Consider the following 23174-nt stretch of genomic DNA (forward strand, 5'->3'; position numbering starts at 1 on the left):
TGATGATGCTACATCACTCTAGCTGGGTTGACAGAATGAGACTGTATCAAACAAAAGCAAAAATATATTAATAAATTTTCTAATTATTCCAAAATTGATGTCCTCAGACCTAAAATCAGTGTTTGAGCTGCATTTTAGGCAGAGTGAGTGGAAGCACATTTCTAGTCAGTCCTAGGGTGAAATAATTATGGAATTGCTCAAAGCCCAGACTTTGCAAGGAGCTGAGACTTGCTCATCTCTCTCCCCCGCCCCATCCATAAATTCTGATAGCACCATCAAGGCATGGTAAGATTTTCCTTTCCTCACTTATACATCAATCCTGCAGTATTGTTTTGAGACTTATTGCCCTTTGAATTTCCTGCCACATACCTACAGCTATGGGAAAGGAACAAAAACACACAAAAACAAAGATACGATGTATTCTGAATACTGCATCCCTAAAGTGTTGAATGATTAGTATGTAAGAAGAAAATGAAAGAAAACATTAAATAGTTTTGTAAAGCAGAAATACCCTATTGACATAGAAATAGGGAAATATCTTCTAAAGTTTTATTCCATGTGGAAAGTAATGATAAGATGGATCAAGTATTCAGTGTTGGCCTCAACACAAGAGATCACATGGAGTTAAATCTCAGGAACTGTCATGAATGCACATATAACTTGCTGTCTGTACTTATTTGAATCCTTCCCTTAAAGTTACATGAATACTGGTTCAGTCCATTCTGGTTGCTATAAAGGAGTACCATCTACTGAATGAGTTCAATATTAATGTTTCTTTCTCATAATTCTGGAGGCTAAAACATCCAAAATCAAGGTGCCAGCAGATCTGGTGTCTGGTGAGGACCTTCTTGCTGTTTAGCAGATGGTCATCTTCTCTTTGTATGCACACCCTGCAGAAAGAGAAAGAGAGCTCCCTAGGGTCTCTCTTAGAAGGTTACTAGTTTCATTAGGAAAGCTCCACTCTGATGGCCTAATTACTTCCTAAAGGCACCCGTTCTGATACCATTAGAGTGAAGGATAAGATTTCAAGATATAAATTTTAGAGGAACACAGAACTTCATTACATAACATTCTACTTCTAGCGCCTCAAAATTTGTGTCCTTCTTGCATGCAAAACACATTAATCCTAAGAGCCCCCAAAGTATTTTCTTTGTCTAAAATCAACTCTGAAGTCTAAAGTCTCATCAAAATATCATCTAAACCAAAAGAAGGTAAGACTCAAGGTCCTGTGTTGCTGTGAACCTATGAATCCAAACAAGCCACGTGCTTCCAAAATGCAATGATGGGGCATTCCTGTTCCAAAAGGGGGCCAGAAGAAAGAAAAAAAGTGATGACAGAGTTCATATCAGTCCAAACACTTACACGGTAAACTTCATTCAACTTCAGTCTCAGGAATAACCCTTCTCTGGCTCAATAGATTCTCTTCCTTTAATGCTCACTGGGGTGGAAGCCCAACTTCCATATATAATCTCCCTCACTCAGAGAAGCACTGCCCAGTGTGTGGTACTCTGTGGTGGACTCACCCACATGCAGGGGTCTCACCAGCAGGTCTAAACTGGGCCTGAGCCCTGCCTCATGGATGTCCTAGCATTGATCCTACACTTTGAAATAATTACGAAAGCCACCACGTATCTGGGCCTGATGATGCTGACTCACATTAGAGTTTTTTTCCCCTTAATTTGAAGGATAGCACATGTGCACAGCTGAAGAGCTCTATAATCAGATTCTACAGTGTTCAAGAAGTTGGACAGTCCTTCTGCATTTTTACCAATTTCTCAGTTTTCTTTAGTACCAGCTGGCAGTGTTTCAGCTTTTCCAATCTCATGTCTATTCCTTGCTGTTGTCAACACAGCCACAGAGAGTGAAGTCTGTAATTCACACCCATGTTAATCTTGTTATCAAATAATCTGTTGGCCAACTCTTAGCATTTTCTATTAAACGCACTCTCTTGTTTTTTTGTGAAGTGGACAGGCTGAGATATATCCAAGTCCTAGATTTATGATTCCTTTTTTGCATTAAAAACTCCATCTTCAATTTCTCTTGTTTCATGTTACATTATAGTCAGAGGAAACCAAGCTACTACTTCCACTCTTAGCTTAAAAATCTCCTCACTTAAATATCCAGTTTCATCGCTCCAAAATTTTACCCTCCACTACATACTAGAATATGAACACCATTCACCCAAGTTCTTTACCACTTTGTAGCAAGAACTGCCTTTCCTCCCATTTCAATAACATGTCCTCCTTTCTCTCCAAGATTTCATGAAAATAACTTCACTGACCATGTTCCCACCAATATACTGTTAGTGATTATTTAGAAATGCTAAGAAAACAGAACATTTTGTATCGTTCTCTTCTTTCTGAGTCCTCACCACTAGAACCCTGAATGTTCATTTTTATAGAACCTCAAAACTCTTGCAGCCTTTGCCCATTACCCAGTTCTAAGGTCTCTTCTGCTATTTTAGGTATTTGTGATGGTTTCATCCCTATGGAGGGCTACCTGTTTCTGTCACTCAGGTCAGGCTGCCCTGACAAAGTGCCAGGTAGACCTGGTGATTAAGCAACAAACAATTACGTGTTTCAGGTCTGGAGGCTGGCAAGTCCACAGTCAAGGTCACTGTAGATCCAGTGACTGGTGACAGCTTGCTTCCTATTTAGAAGAAGGTCATTTTCTTGAAACACTTAGCAGAAAGGAAAAGAGAGCTCTCTAGTTCCCTTTTGTAAGGGCACTAATTCTACGTTGCTTCCCTATCTGATCCTCTCTCTCTTTCTCTCCGTTGTTTCTCTCTCTTTCTCTACACACACAAGCATATCTCCAGTATGGGTTGAGATATTATTGTTTTGAATTAATTAATTAAAATTTATTTATTTATCTATTTTTTATTGTTTGGGATTCATTGAGGCTACAAAGAATTAGGTTACACTGATTGTATTTGTCAGATAAAGGCCCTCTTACAATTGTGTCCCACCTCCAAGAGGTGCACTATACACTGTGACCCTCCCCCCCTCCTTTCCCCACTCTCTCATTCCCCTACCCTCACCTTGTGTTAGATCATCTACTGCCTTCATATTAGAATTGAGTACATTGGATTCTTGCTTCTCCATTCTTGTGATGCTTTACTGAGAAGAATGCATTGTGCCTCCGTCCGGTTTAATACAAAAAATGTAAAGTCTCCATCTTTTTTAGTGGCTGCATAGGATTCCATGGTATACATATACCACAGCTTGTTAATCCATTCCTGGGTTAGTGGGCCTTTAGGCTATTTCTACATTTTGGCAATTGTAAATTGAGCTGTGATAAATAGTCTAGTGCAAATGTCCTTATTATAAAATAATTTTTTTTTCTGGGCAGGAAGGATCAAATGGGATGCCTAATTTGAGTTCTCTGAGGATTCTTCATACTTCCTTCCAAAAATGTTATGCCAGTTTGCAGTTCCACCAGCAGCGTAAAAGTCTCTACATCCACACCAGCATGTGCAGCTTTGAGACTTCCTAATGTGGGCTATTGTCCTTGGGGTTAGGTGATATCTCAAGGTAGTTTTGATTTGCATTCTCTGATGATTAGGGATGATGAGCACTTTTTCACATTTGTTACCCATTCATCAGTCTTTTTTAGAGAAGATTCTATTTATGACTCTTACTTAGTGATGTATGGGATTGTTGAATCTGTTTTGTTGATTAATTTGAGTTCTCTATAGATCGTAGTTATTCAATTCATAATATGCAAACATCTATTTTTGTCTGATTCATAATATGCAAACATCTTTTCCTATTCTAAAGGATGTCTGCTTGCTTTGGTTGTTATTTCCTTAGCTGTACAGAAGCTTTTCAGTTTAATTAAGTCCCATTTGTTTATTTTTGTTGTTGCAGTTGTCACAGAAGTCTTAATAAAATCTTTCCCCAGGCTGATATCTTCAAGTTTTCCCCTCACTTTCTTTGAGGATTTTTATTATTTCATGCCTTAGATTTAAATCTTTTATCCAGCTTGAATCAATTTTTATAACCCGTGAGGTGTGTGGGTCCAGTTTGAGTCTTTTACATTTGGTTATCTAGTTGTCCCAACACCATTTATTGAATAATGATTCTTTTACCTGGAATATTTTCTTGTTTGGTTTATCAAAGATCAACCAGATTGTGTCTATAAGAGGTTAGTTTCTTTGTCTTTCTTTCTTTCTATTTTCTTTTTTGTTTACTCTTAACAATTTTTCATTAAATCATAACTGTGTACATTAATGCATTTATGGGGTACAAATGCTGATTTTATATACAATTGGAATGCTTATATCAAACTGGTTAACATAGCCTTCACCTCACTCACTTAATTATTGTGTTAAGACATTTATACTCTATTCTTAATAGATTTGAGATGTACCCTTGCAATATGCACCGCAGGTGAGGTCCCAATGATTACCCTCCCTCCACCAGGCCTCACCCCTCACCTTCCTCTTCCTTCTTTCATCCTAGGCTATAGTTGTGTTTTATCTTTCATATGAAAGTGTGGGGGATTATATATTGGTTTCATAATAGTACTGAGTATATTCATACTTTTCAACCATTTTTGAATATCTTTTTGAGTTATTTTATTAAGAAGAATATGTTCCAGCTCCATCCATGTAAACATAAAAGAAGTAAAGTCTCCAAGAGTTTCATCATATGGTTTTCTATTCGTTTGCAAATGTTGGATTTCTGTGCCATTACCATGCTGTTTTGATCACTGTGGCCTTGTAGTATAGCTGAAAATCTGGTACAGTGATAACCCACAGCTTTGCTTTTATTACTAAGAATTGCCTTGGCTATATGGAGATTTTTCTAGTTCCATACAAAACAAAGAATTATTTTTTCCAAATCTTCAAATTTTATGATGGTATTTAATGGGGATTGCATTAAATCTGTAGATTACTTTGGATAGTGTAACATGTTCACAATGTTGAGTCTCCCCAACCAGGAGCAAGGTATGTTCTTCCATGTGTTAATAACTTCTCCCATTACTTTTCTTAGGGTTGAATAATTTTTCACTTCTTTTGTTGTGTATATTCCTAGGTAATTCATTTTTTTCTTTTTTTGAAGCTACAGTGAAGGGAATTTTATCCTTGATTAGCTTCTCATCATGGCTGTTATTGGCATATATAAAAGCTACTGATTTGTGGACATTGATTTTATATTCTGAGACATTCCTGTATTTTTTTTTTTTTTGAACACTTCCAGGAGTTTTGTGGTTGAGTCTTTGGGTTCTCTAAGTATAAGATGAGATTGTTGGCAAAGAGGGAGAGTTTAACTTCCTCTACACCCATTTAGATGTCCTTCATATCCTTCTGCTGCTTGAATGTATTGGCTAGAACTTCCAGCACTATGTTGAATAGTAGTGGTGATAGAGAACAACCTTGTCTGGTTCCAGTTATAACTAGAAAAGTTTTCAGTTTTACTCAATTCAGTTTAATATTAGCCTTGGGTTTGCCTTACATGGCGTTGATCACATTAAGAATGGTGCCACCTCTGTCTAGATTCTTAAGTGTTCTAATTAGAAAAAGAATGCTCAATTTTATCTATTGCTTTTTCTGTATCTATTTAGATGGTCATATGGTCTTTGTTTTGCTTCTGTTGATATGATGAATTATGTTTCTGGACTTGTGTCTGTTAAACCAGCCTTGCATCCCTAGAATGAAACCTACTTGATTGTGATGAATGATTTTTTTAAATATGTGGCTTTAATCTACTGACTCAGATTCTACTGAGAATTTTTGCATCTATGTTCACTAGTGAAATCAGTCTTAAATTCTCCTTTTTAGTTGGGTCCTTTTCTGGTTTTGGTATTGGGGTGATGTTTACTTCATAGAATATGTTAGAGAAGATTCTTTCTTTCTCAACTTTTTGGAATAATTTCTGCAGTATGGGTATAAGCTATTCTTTTAAGTTTTGATAGAATTCTAGTGTGAAACCATCTGGACTGGGTCTTTTTTGGGGGGGAGATATTTTATTGTTTCTTCTATCTCAGTTCTTGAAATTGGTCTGTTCAAGAGATCTATTTCTTCTTGATTAAATCTAAAAAGAGAATGTGATTCCAGGTATTGATCCACTTCTTCTACATTGTCAAATTTCTGAGGATATATTTTCTTGTAGTATTCAGAGATGATCTCTTGTATCTCTGTGGCATCTTTTGTTATTTCCCTTTATCATTTCTGATTGAGGTTATTAAAGATTTTACTTTTTTGTTTCTAGGTAATCTGGCCAAAGGTTTAGCAATTATATTTATTTGTTCTAAAAACTAGCATTTTGTTTTGTTAATTTTATGGATGATTCTTTTGTTTTCAATTTCATTACTATTTTATTTAATTTTTTTTATTTCTTTTCTTCTGCTGAATTTGGGATTATATTGTTCTTCTTTTTTCAATTCCATAAGATGGTTCATGAGGTTTTTCTTGTGCTCTATTTCTGTATTTCAAATATAGGCATCTAATGTGATAAATTTCCCTCTTAAGACTGCTTTTGCTGTATTCCACAGGTTTTGGTAACTTGTGTTTTCATTGTTGTTATGTTTGAAGAATTTAACAATATCCTCTTATCTTTTACTAAACTCAACTATCATTCAGCATAAGATTGCTTAATTTCCAGGTCTTTGTGTGGGGATGAACATATTTGTTGAAGTTGAGTTTCACCTTTATTGCTTTGTATTCTGAGAAGATATGAGGCATAATTTCTATTCTTTTAATTTTGCTGAAGTTTGATTTGTATCCTATGATATGGTCGATTTTGAAGTACGTAGCATGGGCTGACAAGAAAAATATGTATTCCTTATCTTTGGGGTGGTGTGTTCTGTATATGTATGTTAATCCCATTTGTTCTAGGGTCTCATCTAAGTCCTTTTTTTCCCTCTGTTTTATTTTTATTTTTATTATCTTATTAAATCATAGATGTGTTCATTAATACAGTTATGGGGTGCAATGTGCTGTTTTTATATACAATTTGAACATTTTTCATCAAACTGGTTAAGTCCTTTTTAGTACTGAGACATTATTGAGAATCTGCTGTAGTAATGGTTGTTACATACTGACCTGTCATCACTCATGGGTCTTGTTTCTGAAGTACTTGCATGTGGTGTTGATAATTATAAAAGTGGAAAAAAACGGATGAATAAAAATTTTTCAAGAATGTTAACAGTTTTTGAAGAAATGTTGAAGGTTGTAACAAAAATAATGAAGAGGAAAATGAATACTCATTGAGACTCTACAGCTCAACCAATGAGAATTTAGATATATAGCAAAACTCTATGTCTTGAGAATACACTAAGTTGTTTAATTTACTATATATTTATACTTTATTTTGATGACTGACAAACCAATGATGAGGCTAAAATATTATCAAAAACATAATTTTAATGTGATATTAAAAAAACTCCTCCCACAAATAAAAAATTTCAGAAAATGTCATCAGATAAAGGTACATCTTTTCAAATCCAAGCAAATTGTTAGAGTCAAGACTTTGGTGTGAGGAACAAAGAAAGATCCATATCAAAGGAATTCTCCTGCTTTAAATATGTATTTTTTAAAATTTTCCTTGTCACAGGAGCCAGCATCTGACAAGTACTATTTTCTGTGACATAAAGTAGTATCTATGGTCTTACTTCTAATGTGCCGTGGGCTATTTCGCTAAATTTGTAGATGCACCTGGCTCTAATTGATACCCATGAGGGGTTGTCAAAAGGTAAGACTGTTGTTGTTGAATCAACCTAAAACTTTTTTGCTCCAAGCCCTTGGAGTAAATAACATGTGAATTATGTTTGCTAGGGTATATGTTGGGTCAGAGTTATCCTTCTTTGATCTGAAAACACATTTACTCATTTAAGCATGATAGTGAAAAAATATTGTGAAAACTAAGCAACAAAATGTAAAATGACTTGTCGTATTTATATATGCTTTATTTTGTTTTTCTTTGCTCAATTATTTTATCACACAGTTAATGTGCAAGGTATTAATTTAGGACTATGTCATTATCTACCACTGGGTATTTGATCATCATCATCATCATCATCATCATCACTGAGCCTAGCAAAAGGCCAAAAAGCAATGCTGACACCAAGAACTGAATCAGGTTGCAGCAAAGGTTCCCTGTGTTTCATGTGTGGCAAATATACCATATTTGTTTCCTCCCTCTTTACCAAGCCCTACTTTAATTTCTATTATTTCCTTTACACTTTCAGCATTTACCATCTCATGCACTGATTTCTTGCCTTAGTGTTGTATAGCAATAGACCCTGTTATAATATAGTTCATGGAAATGATTTAAAGTGAGACAAATGAGAGTGGAAAAAGCAACCTCCCACCAGTGACATGGGGGATTTTCACAACAACGGGCCTTTGAGTTTAGAAATGAAATTTGGAATAGTTGATTACTCAATTCTATTGAATGATGGTGTTGACTTTGAGTCTTAGTGATTTAGGTTATAGAGTAGTCAATAATATTTGTTAAATGAATGACTTATTCTGTATAGTACTAATTTCAACTAAATATGAATATGGCATAGTACTCATTTGTAACTATGTTCAGCATTAAGAAAAATCAACATTTTCAAAGTACTTTGTTCAGAAATCTAGAAAAATATCCTACGAACTATGAGAATTGTAATGTTTTGACCCTTAGGCTTATTCCAAAATATTTTCTCAGAATTATCCCTATTAATTAACTGATAGGAAGTACTATAAAAATATTTATTTTTGTATGGATTATGACCCTGTAGCTTTGCACATAATCAAAAATTTATTGCTTATGTGCCTCCTTGATGAGCCTAAGACTATATACATTGTATTAAAATTCACATTTCAAATGCTAAAGGAAAAAGATAAGGTAAGAAGCACTCAAGAAGGATTAATTATTTTATCTTTAATGAGTATTTTATATAGCCTTCTGGATACAATTTTACCTTCCAATAGCTGTATGAAAGTGTTTTATAAGAAATTAGGCTATAAAAATAAAAGTAATTTTCTATCTGCTAAATAATGAAATTAAATGCGAAAAACTAAATAAACTTACACAGAACAAGAAATTGGATTCTGCATAGCAAGAGTTTTTAAAGCACACATTAAGAAAAAAAAAAGTGTGACTCTATCATTAACTATCCTTCGTGGATTTCTTTATCAATTATAAGTGGAGGTAAGCACTAGCTAATGACAAAGTACTGCTAGCAAGTATTACAAATTCTTATATTATTTGTAAGCATGCAGGAAAAAACATGCAGAAACAATCTAAAAGATGTTAAATGAAAAAGATAGAGGCATTGTGTACACATTGGTAGACATGAAGAGAAAGGAATACCTCAAAGAAACCCAGGGGAAAACAAAGCAACAGAAAAGAAGGTGAACTTCACAAACCACAGTAGTAACTGAATGTGTTACTCTCCAGGGAATTTTTTCTATTCATCTTTTTTCACAATTCTTCTACACTTAGTGTTTAGGATGCACAAGAGAGTATTTTTCTAAAGTTAGTTTTTATATGAAGTCTACTTGCAAATGTGCTGATGGCATTTGGCCTTCATTAACTTTAAAGACTCTAAGAAAATGAGAAATTATTTTACCAACATGAAAGAAAGAAAAAGTAAAAAAATATATATTTTTGATAAGAAATTGACTTTACAAAATTTTCTAAGGAAACAGAACTTTAGACCCCTAAAGATGATAAATACCTATGTGTACTAGCCCTTACAAAGTCTTATTACATTCATATATCTAGAGATAGGTCTGTTTATGATAGATTTGGAAAGAAGCACATGCACACGCACATACAAATATTATATTTCATTAAAATGGGAATGCACATTTTACACCAAGAAAATTATTAAGATTAAATTACTTTTTAAATCTGGTATATGAGAGCTTGTTCAACATCATCTCAATTTTCAAGTATCTTTTCGTTTTGTTCATTTTGAGGGAGGTGGTTTAAAACATGTATATGTATTTATATAATAAATCAAAATGATAAATGCTCTGACAGGATTCAGGATGGTGGCATTCATGGATGTGAAAGACACAAGCAAGAAGATATTTAGAGGACAAAAGAGGAGAGCGAGGCAGAATAAGCAATAAAAGGCATAGATTGTCTTAATATCTAAAATGGCAAAAGTCTAGGATGAAGGACGTGAACTAGAGGATGGGAAATGATGGTATTTTAGTTGGAGGGAATAAAATGGAGAAAAAGTAAGTTTTATTATGTAACATTCTCAAATTTCTTCATACTAATTCTGAGTTTTAAAATGTATCAGTGGGTTATAACTCATATATTTAATCTCTCCTTATTGTCTTCAGGTATAAACTCAGCAGAAGCTACACCCAGACAATTGAGTAAATAAAGCTTCAGATATGCTTTTATCAAGTTATTGGTAAATATTAATTTTTTACAGTGGAATTCGATCTGTAGTTGAAAATATTAAAGAAAGACAGCACTTTTGCTAGCATACTCTCTTATTTTGTTTGCATTGGAATAAAATAGCATTTTTTTTTTTTTTGACGTTTTTGGCTGGGGCTGGGTTTGAACCACCCACCTCCAGTACAAGGGGCTGGTGTCCCACTCCTTTGAGCCATAGGTGCCACCCTAAAACAGCATTCTTTCCAAATTTACACCAGGTGAATGATTGAGAATACATATTTACAAATTTTTTGATGGAGAATTTAAAACATTATAGAGAATGATACATTCTTTGTGAATAAAATTTTGTTTTTCTCCAGCAAATTGTCAAGTCACTGACAGTCAATGTAAAAGGAACTATTAAAAGAACGTGTACCAAGATGAACAAGTTTCCTTTGTTTATATCAGTGGCAATTGACAATCAAGATACAACAATGTATGTAATAACTATTTGGTGTTCAGTTCTGGATGATAACTTTGGTCAGATTTTTTAAACATCACAGCTAATACTAGTTTACAGAGGGAGAAACTAAGGCCCAAGAAGATCAAATTATGTCTTCAGGAAGGATGGGAAACTGATTTGAATAAATGCTTCCCAATTTCAGAGGTCATACTTCTAACAATGCTGCTACTTAAATTTAATTGAAATACTAATCTAAATTTTTTAGTTGCTTTGTATTTCTAAGATGGTGGAGAATAACATTATAATTTGAAAGTTTTTAGCAGCTTATTAAACAAAGTGGCTAGAATGGCAACACAACACAGTAAAAATGTGATGGGGGCTCCTGGTGTATTCCTGAAAGCATTCAAAACCTTTCCATGTTTAAAATATTTACACTTTATAACAATTTAGCTAAACTGGAAAATGTTAAATTGTGACAGTCTTGACATTAACCAGGCTGGATATGTAAAAGTCAAATTATACAGTTGTTTTATTAGCATGCTATTGGATTTTTTACATGTAAAAAATCACCTCATTAAAACTTATTGCTTGATTTCCTTTTATTTTTCTAGAGAACCACAAGTTTCAAAATATTTAGAAATAACTGAGCATTCAAAGTTGTCCAAACTCAATGGGTTGCTAATATGGATCTATAGCTCTAATTTTTAAGAAACCTGGAATTAGATAGCTAATGATGAATTTGCTTTTATTTTCAAAAAAGTTTTACATTATTCTAGTAATAAATTAAAGGGAATCTCTGTTACTAAGTGCCCAGGTATTAGTAAGGATGGTAGATTATTTTGGAAGCTAATGTAATATCCTCCAAATGAGAGAATATCCTTGTCTCCATAGTTTTATTACCGACCTGGGTGATTTGGGTTGACCTTTTGCCTGCTAGGGATTTAGGTTCTTTGCTTTGCCTCTAAGCACTGAGATTATGCCTGGTCTAAGTACAAATACCATAATGCTTTTCCTTCTCTCTATCATTTTTTCAATTACTTTTGGAGAGTAGCCCCTTTCTCACAATTATCTGAAACTTTTAATGTTACTTTTAGTTTTTAAAGAGTAGTAACCTTCACTATATAATGAATAGATATGAAACGCTCTTCTTGCAAAATATAGTAATAAACAATGATGAATAGAAAGCTCGAGAAATAAATTCACTTTATAAAATATCCCAGACTATTCAAAGAATTAAGAGAGTATAAATAATTTTCAGAGTACAGATTAGATAGAAAGCAGAGAAATCACAAAGAGAAAATGCAAACAGAATTACAAGAATAAAAAAGGAAAATGATTTTTTTTTTCAAAACTGATGTTTATATTTGGATCTCAATTGGTAAACAACTCAAGTTAAAATTATATCTTAATTCAGAGCCATTTGGCGACTGCTGGTAGAGAGAGTAAATAAATCAGTGGTGACCTGGAACAGACATTTGACTTGATCCAATGGAACATTTATGATGAAGCCTCTGAAAAAGATTTTTAGAATAAACATGTTTGAAACCTCAAAGTATATATTACATCCATGCTTGAAATGTGATCATGAGATTATTAATGGGAACAGAAATTCAATTCACACATGCAAGTGCAATATATTAAGACAAGAACAATAAATTCAGTGATGACTCTTTCCTACTTGAAAGAAACTTCTGTATAGCCAACAAAACAAAATACAGTTGTGTTGCTGTTCCTACTTGAGAGACCCTTTTGGCATAAATTATAATAGATAATACATAAAGTAAAAGAAATAAGAAGACATTTTATTAGAAAAACAGTGGAGAACGCGGGCAAAGGCAAAAGGTTCCCATCATGCTTGAGGAAATTAGGGGCATTCTATGAATAAATTCTGAAATAAACTGACAACGAGATCCGAAATAAAGCATATATGATGGTCTAGACTCCAAGATACCTCTTAGGAGGGGTCATCAACATTTATTGAGCACATTCTTACTTAATCAGGTATTACAGTGGAATTTTTGGATACCCGAGAAAACTGAGATCTTGCATGTTGAACGTTAAAGCTCTACATACCGAGTTCAAACCTAACCAGTACTTGCTTTAACTTTATTTTCTTTGCATTAAAGCAAGCTACTTCAAGTTGTCTGCAGAATATAAGAAAGACTAGATATAAAGCTTTGGAGGCAGAAACATTTTTTTTCAAAGAAAAAACTATAGACTTCCCAAACTGGTGACTTCCCAAAAGTCACCATACATTGGTAAAATGGGAAATTGTAGCTGAATGTACTTTTATTTACAAAATATTCATTATAAAAATTGATAAAGTATTTATAAAATATTTACAGTATATTCCCTACAAGTTGGTCAATTCTTTATGAAATTTTCTAATAAATGTTTTTTAAATAAAGTAAATTTAGCTACCATTTCCCATTTTCCCTGTGTTTGGTCACTTTAGGGGTGGCTTTTGGGCCAACTTGTGCATGGGCTACATAAACCAGGACAATGGGAAGGTGAAGGGGAGTTTGTAGTTTAATGTCCTTCCTGATCCATAAGAGGGTATGCAGAAGACCATGTTTACAAAAATAAGGAAAGCTAAAGCAAGTGGAGGGAAGTAAACATATAATGCTTATAATTTCAATAACACATACAAAATGTATACATTTCCTCTTAAGACAGGAAAAAAGCTGTGTTAAAATCATAATACTAAATATATTCCAATAATAACAGATGAGTACAAGTACACTGAGCACCCCTTGTAACTGTAACAGTCACACATGACTTGAATATTACACATTTAATACAGTTTTTTCTTAAAATATGTATACACAAAAATTTTAAAAGTGTACTTTTTTTTAAAGTATACATTTTTGGCACCCTGTATAGATTGTAATGTATTTATCCTTCTTTGGAGATCTATTTTAACCCTATCACATTTCTCTAGATGGGAAATTAAAAAACAGATGACATATGTCTTTAATAAATAATTATAATTTTATAAGTGTTATTTTCTTATCGGTCATTTAAAACAAGCCATAGAAGCTATCTTAGGTACATAAGAAACAAATTTTAAGTCTGGGAAGGAGAAAATAAAAATAAAGAGAAAGAAATATTTGAAAAGGAATTATTAAAAGGAATTATTAGGAAATTAGCAATTAGTAGTTAAGAAACTTTGAGAGGAATAATATATCAGCATTCCTAACAAAAAGTTTAATTGTGATTGCCTATGACGCAATTACAATCTAAACCTCATTGTAGGTAGCTTACGTACTCAGTAAAATGTTTGTTAAAGTAAGTTGAGCTGAATTTACATTCAAATGTTTGCACAAGAGAAAAAATAAGGCAAATATTAGCAGCTGAGAAAAGAGTAAAGGATTTTTTTTTTTTGGCCAGGGCTGGGTTTGAACCTACCACTTCCAGCATATGGGACAGGCACCCTACCCTTTTGAGCCACAGGCACTGCCCAAGAGTAAAGGATTTTGATCTATTATTATCTGTAAAAAAGGATTATTACTTACTTTGATCTGAATCATTATTTTTGCATTTTTATTATTTAGAAAATGAGATGTAATACTGTGAATTAACTGTGTACCATTCAATATCTTTTACAAAATGGAAATATCTCAGCAAACCAGAAAGAGAAATAATACATCCTCTAAGTTCTAAATATGTTGACTTGAAGTAGACATATGTAACTATTATGTAGATAGAAAGAATAGGGTCCGTGCATTTAATTCAATACTATATTTTAGTAGTACACACAAGGTGCAAAATAGCATTCCAGGTCCTTGGAAACAGACAGATGAGAAAAGCTAGCCTCTGTTCTCAAGTCATTTAAAAGGCTGAGCTTCTTCCCTTCTATTCCTATGAACCAGATTATTTTGATAGAAATGCCCATCTGGAAGATGTGGTTAAGAAGACATGGCCTCTCCTCTTAGCAACCAATCAAAAGTTATATTTTACTAGGAGGGGCAAGATACCAAGAGCACATAGAATTATAAAATGTAATAATTATTGCAATGTCTTATGGACTTCTATAACACATATAACAACACACATAAACATTTGTATGTATATGTGTGTGTATATAAATATATATATAATGTAAAAATAGCATATGCCTACACAGAGGTAACACTTTTATATTTTATTATAATATAGGTAGCATGAACTTGAATTTGATAAGTTAAGATGCATATGATAAGACCTAGAGCAAACACTAAGGAAATAAATCAACAGACATGAAAAATCATTAAGAGAATTTATAACACTCTAGGTAATATTCATGTAACCTGAAAGAAAAGAAAAATAAAAAGAGGAAAAGGGACAAAAATAGTATGAGACATATAAAAGACAAACGAATCCCAACAAAATGTCAAATACAAGTACAATGACATCAGTAGCAGTTATTAAATGTGAATGGGTTAAACAACCTAATCAAAATGCAATAACTATCAAGCTGGATAAAAACTGATGAACATGAAAAAACTGATAAAAACTGATGATGTCCATGTCTGTAGCTTAATAGAACCAAAGTCAGACAACTTGAGACCTTGACCCCACAAGAACTCATGTGTTTTTTCAACATTTGCAGCCCAAGACTACACTAGGCCACTTAGGACTTCTCTAGGGTCTCTGCAATTTTTCTATGTATGGTTAATACACTTTCACATCATTTCACATTATACCCTGCCCACCCCACAGGGATTCTAATGTAGGATTTCAGCTATGATCATAGGCAAAGAACACAGGAATAGGAACAGTGTGAAGCTTAACTTGACAATTCCTGCCAGTCATAGAGGAAGACTAGTATGCACTTGGGTAAGAAATGGGTAAGAAAAAGTCATTTTGGAAACTAAGGTTAATATAATTCACCCCACAGAAAAGCATTTAGAATGTATTTTCCTAGTGAAGGGGAGGCCCTCTGTCTCCTAGCTCAGGATATCAATAGAGGGTAGTGACATCTAACACAAATGCTTTCCCATCTGTAGTTTCTAATCAGAATGGTCACCAGAATCACCTAAAAGTACTAGGACTTCCCCTCTGCCTATTTTGGCTTTACTATGAAAGGTAGTCTGGAAATATGTATTTTAAAGATACGATTATTTATCTTCTTTCCCAAGTAGCTACTTGTCAAGGTGACCAGTATTGTGACAAATTAATTGTCTATTTTCTTGGAGAAACATGATTATGTATTTGGAGCTCAAGGACATGGGTGCTATTAAATACTCTTAAATAAGTCTGCCATATCAGTATATATGTATGCAGAGAAAGTAATAAAGCAAACATGAAAAATATTAACATGGTAAATATTGAAAAGTGAAGGATATATGGAATTTTATTGTGCTACTCTTGCAACATTGGGCGGCGCCTGTGTCACAGTGAGTAGGGCACTGTCCCCATATACCACGGGTCATGGGTTCACACCTGGCCCTGGCCAAACTATAACAAAAGAAAAATAACTGGGCGTTATAGTGGGCACCTGTGGTCCCAGCTACTTGGAAGGCTGAGGCAAGAGAATCACATAAAAGCTGAGATTGCTATGAGCTGTAACGCCACACCACTCTATGGGTAATAAAGTGAGACTCTGTCTTTAAATAAATAAATAAATTTGAAATAGTTAAAGAAAATTTTAAAACCTGGTGACTATTATGAGTTATGTCTGAGGGTACCTGGTATAAACCATGCACTCTGAAGAAAGTAATTTATATTTATAATCTAGTACTAGACAGTGTTTCTTATTTCTTCTATTTCCAACTCCTCAGGTACAATATCACCTTATTCCCTTGACATTTTCACATTTATCCTATATAATTCAAATTGCCAGAAAAATGAGGTTGTGCTAATAAATATAAAAATTCAGAGTTAATGAAGCTAAAATCTTTCCTAAAAAGGATCACATTCTTGCATAACACTGTGAATATACTTAACATGATTAAACTGTATCACTTAAGTGGGTGAACTGAACAGCATGTGAATTATCTCTTAATAAAGCTTATGGGAAAATAAAGCACTAATTTGAAAAGTGAAAAGTTATTGAAGTGGCTACAGTGGAGTATTTGGTTGAGGTCAGAGCAAAAATGATTGGAAAGCATTGTGTTCCATGCTAAGGAAGAGAACTACACTTCACTCTGTATAAAAAATAGTAATAGAATCCAAGTAAGATATGCTCAGAATTGCCAACCATGCTTAAATTTATTCAGCCAAATCTGTCCCAAGGAGCTGAACAGACAATATTTGATAATGCTGGTGTTTACTGTTTCCCGAGGAAGCCTATTCTGACATTTTACATATCTGACATAAAAGTATCATGAGAATGGAAAAGCAAATATCCAGTGTACTCAATACTACTATGAAGTCAGTAGATGATCTAATTCACACCCACATGGGAGAAAAACTAATTTCAAATTCAATTTTGGGGGACAAGGAATGGGGTGGGTGTTGGGGTGCTCCCACTGAATGGGCACAATGTAAGAGTGTATGGCTCACCTTTTGGGGGCAGGACATAGCTACAAGAGAGACTCTACTGAACAAATTCAAATATTATGACTTGGTTGTTTTTACCCTCACATTAACCTGAAATTAAAATTTAAAAAGGTTCTTGTTACCTCTTTCTGAAATTGGTGCTCTCATAGATACTATTCTCTGTCCTATTTCCATTCTGCTGAAGCGTAACAGGCAAATCCAACACCTGCATGCTCTTGGGCCTTCTCTTTGGTTTCAACTACTTCTAATATCTCATTGAATGACATCTCTTTACAGCCCTGGTTAAATCTCTTTGTCTCTTGGCAAAATTCTGCCTTAAAAAAACATTTACAGACTTGATGCCTTCTAATTCCTCCACCACACACCTTCAAAGCAACTGACCTTTAACTCATGCCCCAAGACCCCCTTTAGTAGTGTTCTTCAAAGTGTACCTCCTTAATATAACATATAAGGCCTCATTGAATCTAAATTGCTTTTTTACTTTCATGTTGTTGTGCCTCACAGTTATTTGTATATAGTAGTTCCTAACATCTCATAGGTTGTGATACTACCTGTGTGGTTTTGCGACTACCATTGCAGCTTTCTGAAGTTCCTTCTTTTCCTCTCTTCACCTTCTCCTGAATCGTTTCTACATAACTTTCTAATATCAGTTCACGGCTATGTATAGGAAGGTTTGTTTAAATCATTAGTGCCTTTCTTGGCAATCCTATGGGGTCTTCTCCTTCACACACCGGAATTGCATAGACATGTCTAACCAACTAGATTTTTTAATTATGGTCATTGTGTTTTATACATTTTATGTGTGTATAGCTGTACACGTAAAGCTGATGCTCAGCAAATAATGAATTGTGCAATTGAATACAGTTTTTCTACATCAACAATTATTCCAGAATTTCTAGTTTATGAGGTATTTCAGTAACAGTTTTCTTCTTAAATTAGGTATGTGGCCAACTAAACAGAGGTACTGACAATGAGTGTTTGAGAAAAGCTTTCTTGTTCCGAAAAGAAGAATATGCAGAAGAGAGATGTGGGCTCATCATATCCCTGTATTCCCTGACTTTTAAATGTTCCTTAATTTTATTTATAATTTCTGAGAGCATTCATATGAGATAAGATACTACATTGAAATCAGAAGGAACCAATGGATTCTCACAGCTTCAAATAAACAACAATATCAGATTAGCAGCATGATTCATTCCCTTTCTGGTAATAATCAGCATCCTCTGTTTCAGAAATTAGCTATGAGCATAACTCAGATATATGTGGGTTTCTTCCAAACCACCACATAAAGCAACTATCCCAATAAAATGAGTCAAATCAATTTTCTAGTTTCCCAGTATATAAAAAGTTATGTTTATACCATGCTAAGCATTATTACAGCATTATCCTTAAAAAGTATCTAACTTAATTACAAATATTGTCTTGATATTAATGGCTAGGGCCTGATCAGGGTGCTGGTTGCTAAAGGGCAATATGGCTATAGAAATTTCTAAAAGAAGAGAAAAATAAAATTTCCCATATTGGTTGTCACTTCCTTTCACAAGAGATTTCTGGGTAGCATGCACGTGATGCTGTTTGGTAGAACTTGTTTTTATAATTGGTGTTACCCCTCCCAAACCTGTTCCACTTCAGTACCTAAGGTAATGTAACATTCCAAATCCCTTATTGTCATTTCAATGAAGTTCACAGCATCTTCACCAGGAGCAGATTCCATCTCAAGAAACCACTTTCTTTGCTTGTCCATAAGAAGCAACTACTCATCAGTTCAAATTTGGTCCTGAAACTATAGCAATTCAGTTACGTCGTCAAGTTCCAGTCCTACTTCTTGCTCTTTACACTACATCTGTACTGACTTCCTCCACCTTCCTTGAGCCTTGGAATCAACTTTTCAACTCCTGGTAGATGTTGATATTTTGACCTCATCTCATGAATATATTTATAACTGCTCTTAATGCATCTAGAATGATGAATCATTTTGAGAAAGTTCTCAATTATTTTACCCAGCTTGATGTGAAAAATCACTATTATAACAGCTATATGCCTAAGAAATGTACTGCTTACATAACACGACTTGAAAGTTGAAATCACTTCCTGATCCGTGAGCTGCAGGATGCTGATTGTGTTAGCAGGTAGGAGAGCAGCATTCGTCTCCTTATGTATCTCCTTCACAGGTGTACCTCCTTCTTAGGTGATCAGAAACATTGTCAAAGAACAGTAACTTTCTGAAAGAAAATATTTTCTGATGAGTAGATCTCAAAAGTGGATTTTTAAATATTTAGTCGATATTTAGTAAAACAATGTGTGAACAGATGTGCTGTCCTCCAGACTTTGGTGTCCATTTCTAGATTATAGGTAGGGGAGATGAAGCATAATTCATAAGGGTCACAAAGTTTTTAAAATAGTAAAGGAATATTGTTTTCAACCTCAAGTTACCAGCAGAATTAGTCCCTCACCAGAGGCTCACCCCGTCCCAGAGAGCTTTGAAGCCAGGCCTTGACTTCCCATCTCTAGCTATGAAGGTCTCGATGGCATCTGCTTCCTGCAGAACACTGTTTGATCTGCGTAGAAAGTCTGTCTTGTAGTGCAGCACCCTTGATCAGTGTTCCCAGTTAGATCTTCCAGATAACTTGCTGCAGCTTCTATATCTCCTGCTGCTTCACCTTCCCCTTTAATGTTTTAGAGACGGCGTCTTTCATTCAACCTCACAAACCGACCTCTGCTAACTTCAAACTTCTCTCCTGCAGCTTCCTCACTTCTCTTACCCGTCATAAACTTGAAAACGGGGTCTAGCTCAGTATTTGACTTTGGCTTCAAGGGAGTGTTGTGGCTGGTTTAATCTTCTATGCAAACCACTAAACTTACTCTGTATCAACAATAAGACTGATTTGCTTCTACTGTTTGATTATCCATATGTTCATTGGAGTACCGTATTTAATTATGTTCAATAACTTTTTCTTTGCATTCAAAATTTATGTCACTATTTAGTGCAGGAGGCATAGTTTGGGGCCTATCTCAGCTTTTGATACGCCTTCCTCACTGAACTCAATCCTTCCTAGTTTTTAATTGCATGTTAGAGAGGCACGACTCTTCCTTTCACATGAACACTTAGAGGCCATTGGAAAATTATTGACTGGCCTAATTACAATATTACTGTGTCTATGGGAATAGGGAAGCCTGAGGAGCAGGAGAAGGGTGGAAGGGCCAGTCAGGGGAGCAGTCAGAACACAGACGGCATTGATTGATTAAGTTCACTGTTTTTATGGCTGAAATATCCTGCACCTCAGCTAAAATACTGATGCTGGAAATGACTGTTCAGAGATCAACCGTCTGACAAAAATGAGAATGTTTGAAATACTGTCAGGATTATGAAATACCACGTTCAACCCAGACACACACAGTGAGCACACGCTACTGCAGAAATGACTTCCACAGACTTGCTTGACACAGGGCCCACACATCTTCAATTTGTAAAGATCACCAATTCAATTGTGTGTGTGAAGTACAATACAGGGAAACACAATAAAACAATGAGTGTACTAACAGATACTGACTAGTAAAAAATCCACACGTCTCCTCCACAAAGGCAAGTTAGAGTTGGCCTGGTGCTGAAATGAGAGGCAAATTCTACAATTGCAAGTAACCCGCTTATGAAACAATGACTTGTGGTTCTGAGATACACATCCCTTGCCTGACTTGTCATGATGAACAAGATGACAGTGCTTGTCTTGGTGATTTCAATGGGCTAACAACGAGGCCATCTGCTTGCTGCCGCTAGTTGGAAGGACCTTTCTTTAGTTCCCAGGTCAGAATACTGTTGAGAAATATATTGTATACTGTACCACATGATTAGCAAAGATCTTTCCAATAAACTGTTCTATTTAATATTGGTGATATTATTTAATGATAATTATGTGGGGAACATGAATGACTTGTTTCAAGTATCATCCTAAAACTTTCTAGCTATGTGAACTTGGGCAAATTCCTTCATTTTTCTGTGCTTTCAGTTTCCTCATATGTGAAATAGAAAGATTAATAATACTCATTTTGGAAGATTTTATGGAGATTTAATGAAATAATATGTGTAACTATTGACAGTAATGTCTATCACATAATCACATTTAAACCATTACCTATTGTTACTATGAATAAATTATATATTTGAAAAACAATTTTACTTAATATCTCTTCATATGCTACCATTACTTAAAAATGCACTATCTATTTTGTTATTCACTGTCTAGGTTTTTTAGTCCAGTTGCTTCACATAAGGCAACATTCATTATTATCAAATGTGTCAAGATGTTAAAAGAGATAAAAAGACATCATTATTCAAGGTCATTGCTTTTCTTTTAAAAAAGTTGACCTGATATATATTCTCCAAAAACAACAACTCCCCTTTCCTATGTGTCTGAGGAGAAATATTTTAACATAATTACCCAATTGTCAATGACAACAAATTTCTCCTTATTTTTCCATAATGTTATTTTTCTACTGACAGAAACAAAAAGATTCTACCTCTGTTCTGGCCTGAGTTCTTTTGCAGTTGTTTCCAGATGCCTCCCCCATCCCCAGCCATCCCTACAATTTCCGTCATCGTTAAGGAATTTTTTTACTGCCTGAAAAAGTTTTAATATTCAGCAGGTTAAGGGAACTCATGGTCAGCTTTAGAATTTTAGTCTCTGCTGAGCTTTCAAGGTGTCAAGACCCTAAAATAATATGAACAGCAGGAGTACTAAATCTTTCATTATTTCCAGTTTCCCCTTGAGCATACTGACTTTGCAATAAAGAAGCTGTCATTGACACTCTGCTTTATTGCAAGGTGGGTAATAGCCACAGGGAGAAAAATAAGGAACTGTGTCAAGTTAGCCTAACTGCCGTTCTGATTAGTGTGTAATCATCACACATTTGCATCTCCTCTTTCATATCCAGGTACTTCATAGATTGGAAGAGTGATGGGGACAGCTCCTTTACAATAGATGGAACTGAAGGAACCATCGCCACTAATGAATTACTAGACAGAGAAAGCACCGCGCAGTATAATTTCTCCATAATTGCGAGTAAAGTTAGTAAGTATGGCATGGACAGAATCAATGTTGCACTGCAGTTCTTCGGATTTAAGACTCTTAAATGAGTCCCTGCTGAGGTGTTTTTCATTTCTGGACTGACAGCTGAGTGGTCTCCCAGGGAAACTCAGAAACCTGTTCCTTTTCCTCATAGCATAAGTCCAGAGAAATGGTGACAGCTGCCACTGCGCTCTGTTTGCAGGATTGCATGAATTTCTAGCAGCGCATTTCACTGTGTGACCTCATCCTTTTCAGCGCTTTACCTCCAGAAATCCACCAGTTTCAACTTCTCTTCCAACAGGATTCTTGTAGACATCACTGGGAGTTTCACAGAGCCAGGCAAGAGGAAATAATTATCATAAAATATCACCTGTACTGATCTATTTTCAGAAATTGAAGAGAACATTTTAAAAACCAGCCTTCTCTTCCTTTTGTCCCTTTTCATTATAATTTATTTTTTTAATGAATGTCACTGTGGTATGTACGGGAGTTTTTCATTGCAATTCTTCAAGGAGTTGTTTAAAATCTATGATATTGTCAGAAATGATGACTTGTACTGGGTTCTGCTTGGTTCAGAGACACTCCCCCATAATCAGAGTAACTTTAGGTTTTATTCATTTATAACTGAACAAGCAGGGATAGTCCCACAACTTCCCCTCGTCATAGATGACAGTGAGTGGTGACATTCGGCTCTTGACGTAGCTGTTTTTAATAAGGTGCCTCTTCCCAGTCCTTCTGCTTATGTTGTCTCAGCAGGTTTGGGAAAATCCCATCTGAGTCTCTTGCATTTGTTTCCTTTTATTTCATTTTGTGCATCTGGTGCACATTTATAAC

The 23174-nt window shown here is 34.8% G+C and overlaps 1 protein-coding gene across 2 annotated transcripts in view; it reads left to right on the plus strand.

The window, feature by feature from the left end:
- CDH12 (cadherin 12) overlaps window positions 1-23174 on the plus strand; it is a 433615-nt gene that overhangs the window by 382343 nt on the left and 28098 nt on the right. For both annotated transcript variants that reach the window (XM_003789536.2, XM_023513076.1), the window contains one exon: window positions 22207-22343. In XM_003789536.2, coding sequence (XP_003789584.1) covers window positions 22207-22343 — 137 coding nt within the window. The remainder of the gene's footprint in view (window positions 1-22206; window positions 22344-23174) is intronic.

Source organism: Otolemur garnettii, unplaced genomic scaffold, assembly GCF_000181295.1.
Source record: "Otolemur garnettii isolate 467f Iridium unplaced genomic scaffold, OtoGar3 scaffold00033, whole genome shotgun sequence".
NCBI lineage: Eukaryota > Metazoa > Chordata > Mammalia > Primates > Galagidae > Otolemur > Otolemur garnettii.